Source organism: Maylandia zebra, linkage group LG13 (genome assembly GCF_041146795.1).
Source record: "Maylandia zebra isolate NMK-2024a linkage group LG13, Mzebra_GT3a, whole genome shotgun sequence".
NCBI classification, from domain to species: domain Eukaryota; kingdom Metazoa; phylum Chordata; class Actinopteri; order Cichliformes; family Cichlidae; genus Maylandia; species Maylandia zebra.
The window spans coordinates 29826287-29839106 of NC_135179.1; the positions used below are offsets into that span (position 1 = coordinate 29826287).

At 42.8% G+C, this 12820-nt stretch overlaps 1 protein-coding gene across 3 annotated transcripts in view; it reads left to right on the top strand.

Moving 5' to 3' along the window:
- The first annotated feature begins 1302 nt into the window (after nucleotides 1-1302).
- The window catches only part of rims1a (regulating synaptic membrane exocytosis 1a), a 120673-nt gene continuing 109155 nt past the window's right edge, over nucleotides 1303-12820 (top strand). For all 3 annotated transcript variants that reach the window (XM_076891927.1, XM_076891930.1, XM_076891929.1), the window contains exons 1-2: nucleotides 1303-2127; nucleotides 6111-6185. In XM_076891927.1, the coding sequence (XP_076748042.1) occupies nucleotides 1967-2127; nucleotides 6111-6185 (236 nt within the window). In that variant the 5' untranslated portion in view covers nucleotides 1303-1966. The remainder of the gene's footprint in view (nucleotides 2128-6110; nucleotides 6186-12820) is intronic.

Sequence of the window (12820 nt, forward strand, 5' to 3'; positions counted from 1 at the left end):
GCGTACATATGTGGTAAACCTCACGCTCCCTTCTGAGTGTTTTTCAGCATGGGGAAGTACTGTGTGTAGTGGGAGTAAGGGTTGCTAGAAGGGTAGACAAGGAGGAAAGAAAGGAGAGAGAGAGAGGAAGGAAGGAGGGAGAAAAAAGAGAGATTCGCGTCATCCTAACACGCAATCATTGGTGGGAGAGGAGGAGGAGAGTCCCTGCACTCTTACTGCAAAGGGTTTCCTGCAGTGCTAGAAAAGGGTTCTTTAGCCCTGCATTCATTCATTTAAATCCAGCCTGTGTGTTTTAGATTTCTCCCTTTATATAAGAATTTTGATTCATAATCTTTCTGTCACTGTATTTTTTCTTTTCTGTTCTGTATGAGAAAGCCTGGAAATAACAATGGAAGAAACAGCATCGCTTAGATTTGGAGCCATGGAAGGTGTAAATAGCTCTCATTGTTTACTTGAAGATCCAAACATGATTAACATGCTACTGTAAAGCAGTTATTATATCATAAACATCGTTTAAAAAAACATATTTCTGCCTGCATGCATTGTAATACAATTGTATCTTTGCTGAAGTCCCTTGGTGTAAGCTGTAAATTTGATGTTATGTGTGCTACATAAACTGTATACTGAAAATGGATGAAATGTGAATCCAGTGCACAAATGCCTCCAAACTAAATTCTTTCTGACAGCCAGCAGCGGGCAACTCATTTGGTGGGAAAGAAGTCTGGTTGTATGGGGGTCCACAGGAAAATAGCTGTTTTCTGGATCCTCAGTTTTTTGACCCTCAATTAAAGCTCCTTAATGAAATATGAAATGTATCCTAATTAAGTCTAAATGTGGTTTAAACTCTTGAAACAGACAACAAGAATAAATTAAGAGCTACATATAATTATATAGTAATATGTAATAATAGTGTAATAAGCGTAAGATTAGCCCCAACCTCGACTCACTTTTTTAGATAGTTTCCTTCAAAATATCCCGAAGCTACCTTGTTTTTTCTCCCACATTTTAATTATGATTATGAACCGGTATGTAGTGAAAAATACACCAGGACTTTTTGTTTTAAAACACAACGCTACGAATAAAAGGATTCGTGTTTGGATGCAGTCACGCGGCGTTAAACCCGCACAGTGGACCCTTAAAGGAACCCTTTATTTCCCGTGTGTGCTATAGACAGCCGTGAGCGCGCATCTTAACGGTGAGTGGAGCCCCCATTCTCAAATGAGGGCTGCGCACTCCCGCCGTAAGAGGAGTGAACGCGCTCGAGGGGCTGCGGTCCCATTGACTGTTTCGTCTCCCTGACAGCAGCATCAGCGGCGGCGCTGGAAAACAAGAAGTCGCCGCCTCGCCCCGCAGCCAAACAGCCGGCCCCGGCTCACCGAGCGAAGACCTGAGCCGCCTTTGGGGGACCCCCACCCCCCCGCTCCCCCCTCCTCCTCCTCCACCTCCTCCTCCTCTCTGCCCGGCCTGAAGGAAGGAAAAGAGGTCCTCCTCCCGCGAGTCATCATCCCGAGCGAGCGAGCGAGCGACCGCCGGAGACATGGGCTCCCCGTGAAACGGAGGCGGTGGAGGGGAGAGGCGGGCGGGCGGGCGGTGGGAGGGGGGAGAAGACAGCGGAGCAGCAAGAGGGAGAAGGAGCGGCTAAAACCGGGAACCAAAGCGCCACATCCACCGCTACCACCACCACCACCTCTACTACTACTACTACTACTACCGCAGCTAGCGCCGAGCCCGCTGCCGCCGCCGCCCTGGGTGCCCCCCGCCACCGTCATGGGAACACCGCATCAGATGCTCCAACCGCCGCTTTGTCCGTGGGCCATGTCGTGATCCGTGGGCTCCGCCAGCGGGTTTTCTATCCGTGATCCCGACAGAGGCTAGGAGGGAAGAGGAGGAGGAAGAGGAGGAGGTGGGAGAGAGGGAAGAGGAAGGGGGCAAGGTGGTGGTGGTGGTGGCGGCGGCGGCGGGGAAGATGTTTGCCTCGGTGGGCCCTCGGGGCGGCCCGCGCCCACCCGTCGCCCCGGCCATCCCGGAGCCGGACCTCAGTCACCTGACGGAGGACGAGAGGAAGATCATCATGGCTGTGCTGGCTCGGCAGCGGGAGGAAGAGGCGAAAGAGGAGGCCATGTTAAAGTAAGAGAGGGAAAGCAAAAAGATAGTGTGTGTGTGTGTGTGTGTGTGTGTGTGTGTGTGTGAGAGAGAGAGAGAGAGAGAGAGAGAGAGAGAGAGAGAGAGAGAGGAAGACTAGACCTGGGCAGTTTCCATTCTGAAGTCCATGAAAGTCTGCTCTGTATGGACACAATGTGACAGCTGCAGGACCTGTGCTGCAGGACTCCACTGTATGTGATCATGTATGCATGTGTGTATGTGTGTGTGTACATCCTGCAGGTCCCTCCACACACTCACTCACAGGCCCTCGTAGCCTGCAGCTCTGTGCCGGAGGAACCTCATAGGCTTTAGTCCATGCATGTCCAGTTCACAGATTTGGAACGCTCCCGTGGGCAGGCCCGTTGGATGTGAGGGCTCAGGTGTAACTTGTTAGGGGAGGGAAGAAGAAGAAGGGAAGGGGTGTGTCACCCAGCAGCAGCAGCAGCATCCTCCCAGATGAATCATACACATTTCTCTTCTGCACTTCTTTCCTTGAGATTGTCATCGTCACCCAACGCCACTGCCCGAGTCAGGTGGAAAGTATTTGTACTTCCCCTGAAATATTTCAGCAGGAAATTGCAGGAGGCTCAGTGAAGCCTGGCGCTGAGAATAGTAAAGCCCTCCCTGTTGGCTTTTATCTGTGCAGCATCCATCTCAACAGCTGCTGTTCTCAGCTCTGGGGTGCGGTTGAGCCTTTCCCAGCCTTATGCACTGTATGTAGGCCAGTGCTCTTGCAGCAGACATCACACAGGCTGTTAAAGAAACAGTGGGCCTCTAGCAGGGAAGGGAAAGGTGCCTGTGTCATGTTATTTTGAATCAAGAGTGACTTACATCGCTGTGTGTATCCTACCTCTTCTCTCCCACATTAAATGGAGAAAAGTCTGCTCCAGTTTGTTGCAGCAATCGGCGCAGGAACGAACCTATATGTTCACCCCCCCTCCACCATCCCCCACACTCCTTACCCCCCACCCCCAGGACCAGAAAATGCATCAAGTTTAAGCGACCCCTTTTCTCATGTTTTCTGCACGTTATGCACGGGAGCCGCACGCATGCATGTACAAAGAAAGGCAGAACGACCCACCTAAGAGAGGCGCTCCTCAAGCTTTACGTCCCTGTTCTATTTTAAGCCCTCTGTGCAGAACGATGGCCCAGCACTGGAACGGAAGATCGATTCATTGCTTCTAAAGAAGGAAATGTCCAGTATATAGCTGCGGCCCTAAGTGGTTATGCATCATTTTCAGTGATGTATTAAAGAGCTGTGGATTCACTCATGTCATAGTGAGGAAGCTGCGGATAAGGCTGTCAGCACACACATGTCCAAGCCTATATAGGCTTCAGCACTGTTTCCTCTCACCAGTGTTTGGATTGAGTTAGCAAAGCAGTGTGTGTGTGTGTGTGTTTGTGTGTGTATGTTCGTACGAATGGGTCTGCACTGAAAAGCTGCACTGGTTGGTTGACTAATACATGTGTGCTAAGTGTACCAGGAGTAGGGAAGTGTGGGCTGTAATGAACAGAGGCAGAGAATACGCTCCACTTACGAGCTGTTTAAGATATACTCACATCAGTTTACTTTCTATTAATGCGCATATGTTCACAGTGCATGCGTGCAAACCTCACTTTAAAGCCACAGCAATAATGGGCATGATTTGTATTCTGCTTTCAATGATCTGAGGTAGAAAAATGGAAATCGAAAGCAATAATAATTTCAATAATCGATGAGTGGTGTCTCTGGCCACACTCTGGTTTAAATTCAATATAAAGGCATGTCATAATAGTACAAATGTGTGCATTTTATCCAGTGTTAAGCAGAAACTCCATGGCCATTACCCATTAAAACGGGGTTGCTGCTGGTGACCCGTCTAGGTGTAGAGTTATTGTTGGCTTCAAAGCCACATGCTGAATTGTACAAAGTCTCATACTTCCATTTTGGTATTACAGTTTTTCTTCTAGAAGCTTTTTCATTTCACTGTTCCATCCATCCATTTTCTCAAACATTGTCCAATTCAGAGTTGCCAGTTCTAGCTGTGATTGGGCAAGACCTGGGGTACACTCCTGACAAGTCACCAGACTATGGGAGGACTTTGGCTGCTCCAAACAGAAAAAAACATCAACTTAACTCAAATCCTAGAACCATTGCCTGATGGGTGTACAATGTTGAAGTACTGTATGATAAAGGTTCCTCAAATTGATAACTTATTTTTCTATTTTTATAGAGGGTTCCATGTGTTACTTGTCTCACCTTGAAGACAAAACACAGAGGAAATACCAGAAGCTCAAATAGATAAAGAATCTTTTGTACTATACATATGTGATATGTGCTCAAATTTGACTGCTGACCTGGTTAGAGTTAGTTAGACAAGCACCTCTTATGGAATTTCTGCTTGTCTGGCATATGTACGCCTTTAACAGAGGAACCGTGCATATATGAGAGTTTATTTGAACTGTAACACCTTCTAGAAACACATCTTCTAGCTTCTGAAGATGTGCTTGTTTAGCCTGTGCCTAAGATACAGCTTAGTAGTTCTAACCGTCATGTAGGCTATGAGGATGCTGAACTTTGCCTTTTGTATGATTGACAAATAAGTTGTAGTTTCATATAATATTGAATCTATTACTGTACCAAATATTAGGCTGTGATTTTACGCTAACACAGTGGAATCTTTAACATGAAATATTCAGCCTTGATGCTTGCTATGATGAATTACACAACCCAAGGATGTTTCGCTATGAGTTTTGTACCACGTACAAAGTAAAACAGTACTTTTTTTTACCCCCTTTTTTGAAAGAATTGTCATATTATACATCGGGGTAACCCAAGGTTCTCGAAGCTACCTTTACTGTCAGTGTATAAGCACTTAAACTGTCAGTAGAAGAGATATCTCGATTCCTGATGTGCCAAAAATGTCTCATAATGAACGAGCAGGGTACCCACGGTATTGACAATAAAAAGAAACGTCTTCTGTTTTAGACAGCGTGGGTGTTGGCGGGGAATTCTCTCTTGAGTTCCCTCTGTGATCAGACTGATCAGAGCCTGCTGTTCATGTTTATGGATGAGATGGTTTTGAATCACACTGTGGATGTGTCAGTGGACATACTGAAAGCATGTCAGTGTTGTCTAAGGCCCGTCATCGATGCCTAGCGGTATCCCGATTGTTCCCAAGATAAAAAGTGTTGATTCGAACCTGTTTCAAGCAGATTTCTGCTAAAACTGAACAAGTAAAATTGAAAAAATAAAATTGAATAAGGGACAGCACGGTGGCACGGTGGTTAGCACTGTTGCCGCACAGCAAGAAGGTCCTGAGTTCAGTTCCGCCATCAGGCCGGGGTCTTTCTGTGTGGAGTTTGCATGTTCTCCCCATGTTTGCGTGGGTTCCCTCCAGGTACTCCAGCTTCCTCCCACAGTCCAAAGACATGCAGTTTGTGGGGATAGGTTAATTGGTTAATCCAAATTGCCCATAGGTGTGAGTGTGAACGCGAATGGTTTTCTGCGACAGACTGGCGACCTGTCCAGGGTATACCCCGCCTCTCGTCCTATGACAGCTGGGATAGGCTCCAGAAAAGGATAAGTGGAAGCGGATGGATGAAAATTGAATAAGGACTGAGAAAACAATGCCAGGACACAAAGTTTTATGTAGATAACAAGATAATTATTGACATTACAAGCTAGCATGTAATGTACCAAAATGAACCAATATGTAACTGAATTCTGGACTAATTGTTATGCTTAGATGTTTCAGCTTATAGGAGAGAAACATTAAGACAGGTCTGCCATGCTTTGTCAGACAGTAGGATTCAGGGCAGATGCCTTGTAGAAGTTATAAAGGGATAGACGTGAACTTAACCCTAGCCTTTACCCCAAGGCTGTCACTGGTGACTTGTTCAATGTTAGAAGGACGAAGCACATAAATCAAACAAAATCATAGCAAAACGCTGGACTAACGGCACTTTTCTAACTTTGTGTTTTTCAGAGAAGAAAAGCCTATCCAAGCCAGAACAGTGAACCTGGTTGGACAGAAGAAACCCCCGCAGCAAAACGACGTCCGGTGAGTGCCAACAGCTACTCTTTAACCACCAGGTCAATACCACCCCATCGATGCGGAACTGGCCCTAAGTTGCTAAAAATGCGAGCTAATATTTGCTTTTGCGTCACTTTAGCATCAAGTCGCCTTTCTGGCCTCAATCTCCAATCGAGACAGTGTTTCTCATGTTTGTTGTGAAATTCAGTTTTACACCTCAGATGAATCAGCGGTATTAAAGATAAACACGCACGATGGTGATTATTTTTTGCAAGTGTGACTCAAGCCATTATTATGCAATTTGCATAATACCTTAAGTGGAACAGAAATACACGGCACGTCATTTAGACGTTTAGATTTATTTTCTATGTTTATTAAACTTTTATTTTAGCATTCTGTGTCTCTAAGACACACACAAACAGACCAATTGCTGTCTGTCATCTGTCAGGCGGCAACCTACAGAGCTTCCGCTGTAAAGAAGGACATGGTTGGTCTGATGAGTCCAGTCCAGAGCCTGAGTCATTAGAGACTAGCTGATGTTATCTTCCTCCTCCGTAGAGTGGCTGGTTAAAGGCTGGATTCAGATGCTCTGTGTGTCTCACAATTTGCTCGTCTCTTCTGCCAAAACTGCTCGTCTGGAGGAATGACTTCTATCATGCGGTTGTGTGACTTTCGCGTCATCTTCCTCTCACATGTTCAAACAGATTTATGCAACATGAGGCATCATTTTCCTTTAGAAAAAACCCACCTAAGATCCTTAAATCCAAGTTTCAAAAGCAAATGGGATTTATGTTTCGTTTTCTTGCCTTCTAAAATCAGATGCAATGTAACAATTTTTTTGATTTTGATGCAGATTTCTGAATTTATACAATCTTTGGCATTTCAAACTTAGTGATGGCAGAAAAAACCTTCCGGTTTCATTAGAAAAACCTGAAGATTGTCAGGGAGAGTATAGTGATTTGATTTCGTCCATATCTTAAATGCTTAGTAATCCTCTTGTTGTTTTAGCTGATATAATCTCTGCTGTCTAGTAACCTATAAGTGTTCAGTCTTTTTTATGGACTTGTCAGCTAGCTGTGATCCCTGTACTCTTCTGTTGAGCTGTGACGTTGAGGTCACAAAGCGCTGGGGGTTATGGGAAATGATGCCTCCTAAAGACTGCTAAAAAGCTGAATTAGCAGCAATGTCTCACCTGAAAGGCTTTATCGTTTCCTTTAGAATGAATGGAAATGTCAGTGGAGTATCTAAACTAGGTTTTGTTCTAGTCATGTTTACTCACTAGCTTTGTTGGTGGAAGCTGGTGCTGTACACAAACTTTTAGGATGGATGCATGCTTCTGAAGACACATAAAACAGTTTAAGGTAGAGATGAAGAATGAAAAGAAGAAACTGTTATGCTCACCTACTATGTAACATAGAGAAGGTAAGCACTGTCCCTTAGCTAGCATAATGCAGCTTTCTACCTGGAAAACATTCTCCCTATATACAGTCAAGCTAACTGGCTGTTAGCTGTTTGGTGGCTGCTTGCTAAGTGAAAATGAGGTCTCTTCCAGTTAGTTATTTTTTTCTTTTAACTCTGTTTTATATTTCATTCACTGTAAAAGAGGATACAGCAATCTAATAATACCTTCTTCTATAATAATCAGTCTCTCTTCTCTGTCAAAGGTTAGCATGATCATATATTGCACTAAAGCTAAACTTCAAACCAAAGATCTTTATCACACTTGCACTTTAATTTAGTATTCATAATTATTATAGTAATATATTATTAGTATTCAATCACTTGTAACTACGAATCACTATATTTTTGTTAGCTTAGATTTATAGTTTGGCTCATACTAGATTTATTGGGCTGATGTCTAGACCCATTTTTTGGGAATTAAGATTTCTGATTAAGATACATATCTATAGAGATCAGCCTGTATTCTTTACATAATACACCATATGGACAACAGCTTGGGAAACCTACACATTAGTCCTGCAGGAGCCATGGAAACCCATGCCACGAGGCTTCTGGTGCACAGTTTTTATGCTAACCTTAACACAGGAGGTTTGTACCTGTGCAGGTATAGGAGCTGATCGCTGGTTTCCTTTATGCACTGTGGGCCTTAGCACTCAGTGACCCCGCTCTGTGATGTTACGTGAGTTCATGGCTGAGTGGTTGTGGTTCTAAAATGTTTTCACTTTGTAAAAATACCACTTACATCAAGGAAACATCATGGGATCATGGACTCTCTATTATGGGGAAAGAAATTTCACAAACTGACTTGTTGCAGGAATGGTATTCTATTACAGTACCATGCTCGAATTCAGTTTTTTAGATGTTGTCCAATACTTTTGTCTATCTTTTACGTATGCAGTTTCAGCATAGTGTACATATAAAAGAAAAAAACACTTGAACTAGACTGAAAGAATCCAGTGTCATGTTACTGTGTGGGACATTTTGCTGACATGGTTTGGGTCCATTTGTCCCCTTAGAGGAGGGATGTCAAACTCATTTTACATTGTGGGCCACGTACAGCCCACTTTGATCTCTAGTGGGCTGGATCAGTGAAACTCCCCCTTTCGATAAGTGTAAAGAAGTATAACTACACACTTAATCATAATGTATACTTTATTGATCCCCGTTGGGAAATTCCTCTCTGCATTTAGCCCGAGGAGCAGTGTGTACGGATGGTACCTTGCTTAGCTGTAATCAAACCCCCGACCTTTCGATCATGGGGCCACCACTATACCACTATACCTACTGAGCTATCCCTGACCCGATACCTGAGACATCTTAATATTATTATACAGAAAAAGTTCTAGTAGTGCATTGGCCAGAATAACCTATTATTATTATTAAATTGAAACATTTTGTTAATTCACTAAAAATTCATTTTTTCTATGTGGCCCCATTGTAAAAAACTGAAATTTCTATAGTAGATAGTGAAAAACAGGAACTTTCCTGTCATTTCAGTGTTAAGCTATTACTTATTTACTTTTGTGTCATACAAATGGTCATGGGGAAGGTCTTTATTAGTAGCAAAAGCTGTTCCACCTTTAAAAATACAGTTAAAAGTCCAAAACGTATGCCCTCTTTCAAAATCTAATCTAGTGGGCCAGATTTGGGGTCTTTGCCGGGCTGATTTTGGCCCCCGGGCCCTATGTTTGATACCCCAGCTTTAGGGGAAAAAGCCACTGCAAATCAAAATAAAGTTTTTTGGGGTGATCACCGTTATCCTATGACAATAAGACATTTTTATCCCAATGGAGTGGTCTCCTAGAATAACACTACACCCATTTTTTAGGTATATGGGTCACTGAATGGTTTGATTAGTGTCAAAATCATCAGATCTCAATCCAGTGTATAATGATTGGAGATTTTAGATAGACATGTCAAAAGATATGTAAGCTGTCTTCCTGTTCTATAGATATATAACCAGAATACAATTTGAGCCCATTAAGACAGTTGAGTCGAGTCTCCTTGAGTCACACTCATTGGCCAAGGCTCATTCAGACTCGATTCAATATACTGTAAGTTTACTCACCCAGCGTTATCTCAGGATGGTGGTGGATTAGATGAGACCTCTTACTCATAGCATTCCCACAGTATTTTGATTTATTTAATAAAATATCAATATTTGGTGTCCCTGTATTGCTGCAGAAATTATTGTGAGATATACAGTACCGATTGTTTCTTCCACCCCTTGTGTCAGGTTTTAATTAACGGACTCAGGCGCAGACCGGGACTCTTTACAGGGTTTACAAATTTATTTACACAACGACACCAGGTGATGCTATTTACAACGTGCTGGAGGGAGGGGAGGGGGGTCCAGGGTTCCGGGGTATGTGAGGGGAAAGACGGGAAGCTGACGCCCTCCAAAGGCTCTCTGTCTCTTCACTCCCCACACTGGGTAAACACAATCCACTCACTCGTCCACGGGATGACAGGCAGGCAGGGAAAGGTCCGGGAAAGATCTGTACACAGAAATTTCAGTTAGAGGCGAACAGACGGAACGATCTCACAGATTCAGATTCACAAACTACTGAGCGACTGACGCTGATAGCTCAACGATCCAGCGACGAGTGACACAGTGCTGCTGTCTTAAATCGGCCTTGTGATCATCCCGATAGGCAGCAGGTGCGTGGGCCAGGGGCGGGAGCCCAAAATGAGCACCGCCCCGGCAGGTGAGAGAGAGAGAGAGAGAGAGAGAGAGAGAAAACACATGTTGCCTAATACAGGATCAGCTGGTGAGGCACAGGGACCATGACACCTTGTCAGTACTTTTCAATAGAAATGATATATTGTCAGGCTGAGCTTTCATCTATAGGGTGAAGGTCCTTTTGTTCAGTATATCATTAAATGTTTTCATGGCATACCTACAAACAGTGCTTATCAGTAAAGTTACTTCTTCCTGCCGTCTTTATTCCAACTTTGGAATAAAGTACTGCAAATTATTTTGTCGTAGTATTTTGTTGGTTTCTTAAGGAAGTGAAAGTCAAAACTCAACATTAACCAGTAGAATAATGTTCAGCTTTTCAATAGGCATCCTTTAGTTAAAACAGTACAAAGTTATGAAAAACTGAACACAATCTATTATTAAAAAAGTCAATTATGAGTTTGATCCAGGATTGTATGAAGGAACGTCTGTTTTCTGAGCTTGTGCAGTCGTTTGTTGGCGAATATGATAATAAGGCAATCCAAGTACGCCAGAACCTTGAACCTTGATCATAATACTCGTATCAATCAATTATCTAGGAAACTCCAATGGTTCTGTATAGGGCTGAACGATATATCGCATTTGCGATAATATCGCGACATGATCAAGTGCAATTTTCTAACCGCAAAGGCTGCGATTATACTCTGGACATGTCCAAATTCATGGGCTGCATCCTCCTGAGGCCGCATTTGTAGACCGATTACGTCACAGCGACGCGCCGAAGGCTGTCCAAATTACTACCATATCCCAGAATTCATAGCCCAGCCAAACTCCAGTTTCCAACAATGGCGGCCGCTACTAAGTTTTAAAATTACTCATACTAATCTTTCTGGGTCACAAAATAAACTTTTAAAATATTTTCAGGCGAGAAAGTAGTTGTGTAAACATCAAATATCTGCTCGGTTTATCAAGATATCCCATATTTGCAAAAGTGCTTCGACGTTTTCAGAGGCGTCTGCTACCCACCAGCTCGACAGCTAGCCGGGAGCTCGAGGGTTACTGATGCGGCCGAGAACGGCACAACTCCCGGCACATCATTTTCAGATCACCGCGGAGTTTCGCTGCTCGGGTTAAACGTGATATATAAGTCACTTAGACAACCTAAAAATGTTATTGTTGGGCTTTTTTCAGTGTTTTGTTTGTTCGTGAGTAAATCGGTTTGGCTGAGATTAAAGTTATTAGATTAGATAAAATAAAACTTTATTAATCCCCCGGGTGGGTTCCTCCTTGGTTTTCACACAGCTGACTAAACGTCAAACAGAAAACTTATTAAACAGAAGTATGAGACAGTCGAGAATTTACGCCAGTGTCTGGTTATATTTTAGATAGCAAGAAGCAGACGGCCGAGTTTATTAAACTCCACCGAGACAGCGGTGACGCTAATCAGAACGACCGTCCAATTTCACGCCTTTAAATTTTAAAGGCGTGTTTGTGTGTGTGTTTATACAATTGCTATTATGTTTGCACTTTATGTGTAATGTTACTGACTGCAAAGATCAGTAAGATGTGTGTATTTTTTATTTATTAGTTTTATTTATTTAATATTATTTTTTAATTGAATGACTGTCTAGTAGTTCACAGATGTCGAAAAACTGAGTGTGGTAAAGCCACTGATTTTGTTTATGTATATTTCTGCAATCTGCACATTGTACTGACTTTCATTTTAATGTTTACACCAGGGTTCCTTGTCAGCACTTTATGCTCAGATGTTTGTAAGCTAAAAATAAACTATTGTGTATGTTCAAATATACTGTTGTGATTGAAGAAGTTAAATAAAAATGTCAGTCATCAATTCATGCATCACCTCATGTCATCATAACAGAGGTCTGTCTTCCAGGAAAGAACAGTTTAAAATTAATGTAATATAGTATTGGCCATACTATATGATGTATTGCTTGTCTTTGTTTAATAATACAGAAGACAAAGACCTTAAAAAATAATCGCATATCGCATCGCAATCGCAATATTGGGGCAAAAAATCGCAATTAGATTATTTTCCATAATCGTTCAGCCCTAGTTCTCTATTGACTAATGTTGCAAAAATGAAACTTTCATGTGTAGATTTATTGTGTGAAATATACTTTGGGCTTTAGCGTTGCCAGCAAAGCCTATTTACTTCTACATACTTGTAAATTGAACACTCCAGTTCATTAGCAAGCTTTCCAGCAAACATCCTACTGAGAGTGCAGGTGGTTAGAGGTTAGCTTTCTCCGAAATAACCCTTCCCATCTCATCTCCAATTAGTGGGAATTGGATGCTTGATGGGTTGGTCAGAAACAATTCTTTATAATGGAACTGCTCAGTGATCATCTTTCCACCGCTGCGTGTGTGTCTGTGTGTGTGTGTTTTAAAGTCTGCTTATTTGATCAATAGTCGTTAATACAGACCTGAATTGCCAGTGCTGCTTTAAAAACACTCTTTGATGTCATACAAGGACCCCCGTCTTCGTTGGCTTATTTGT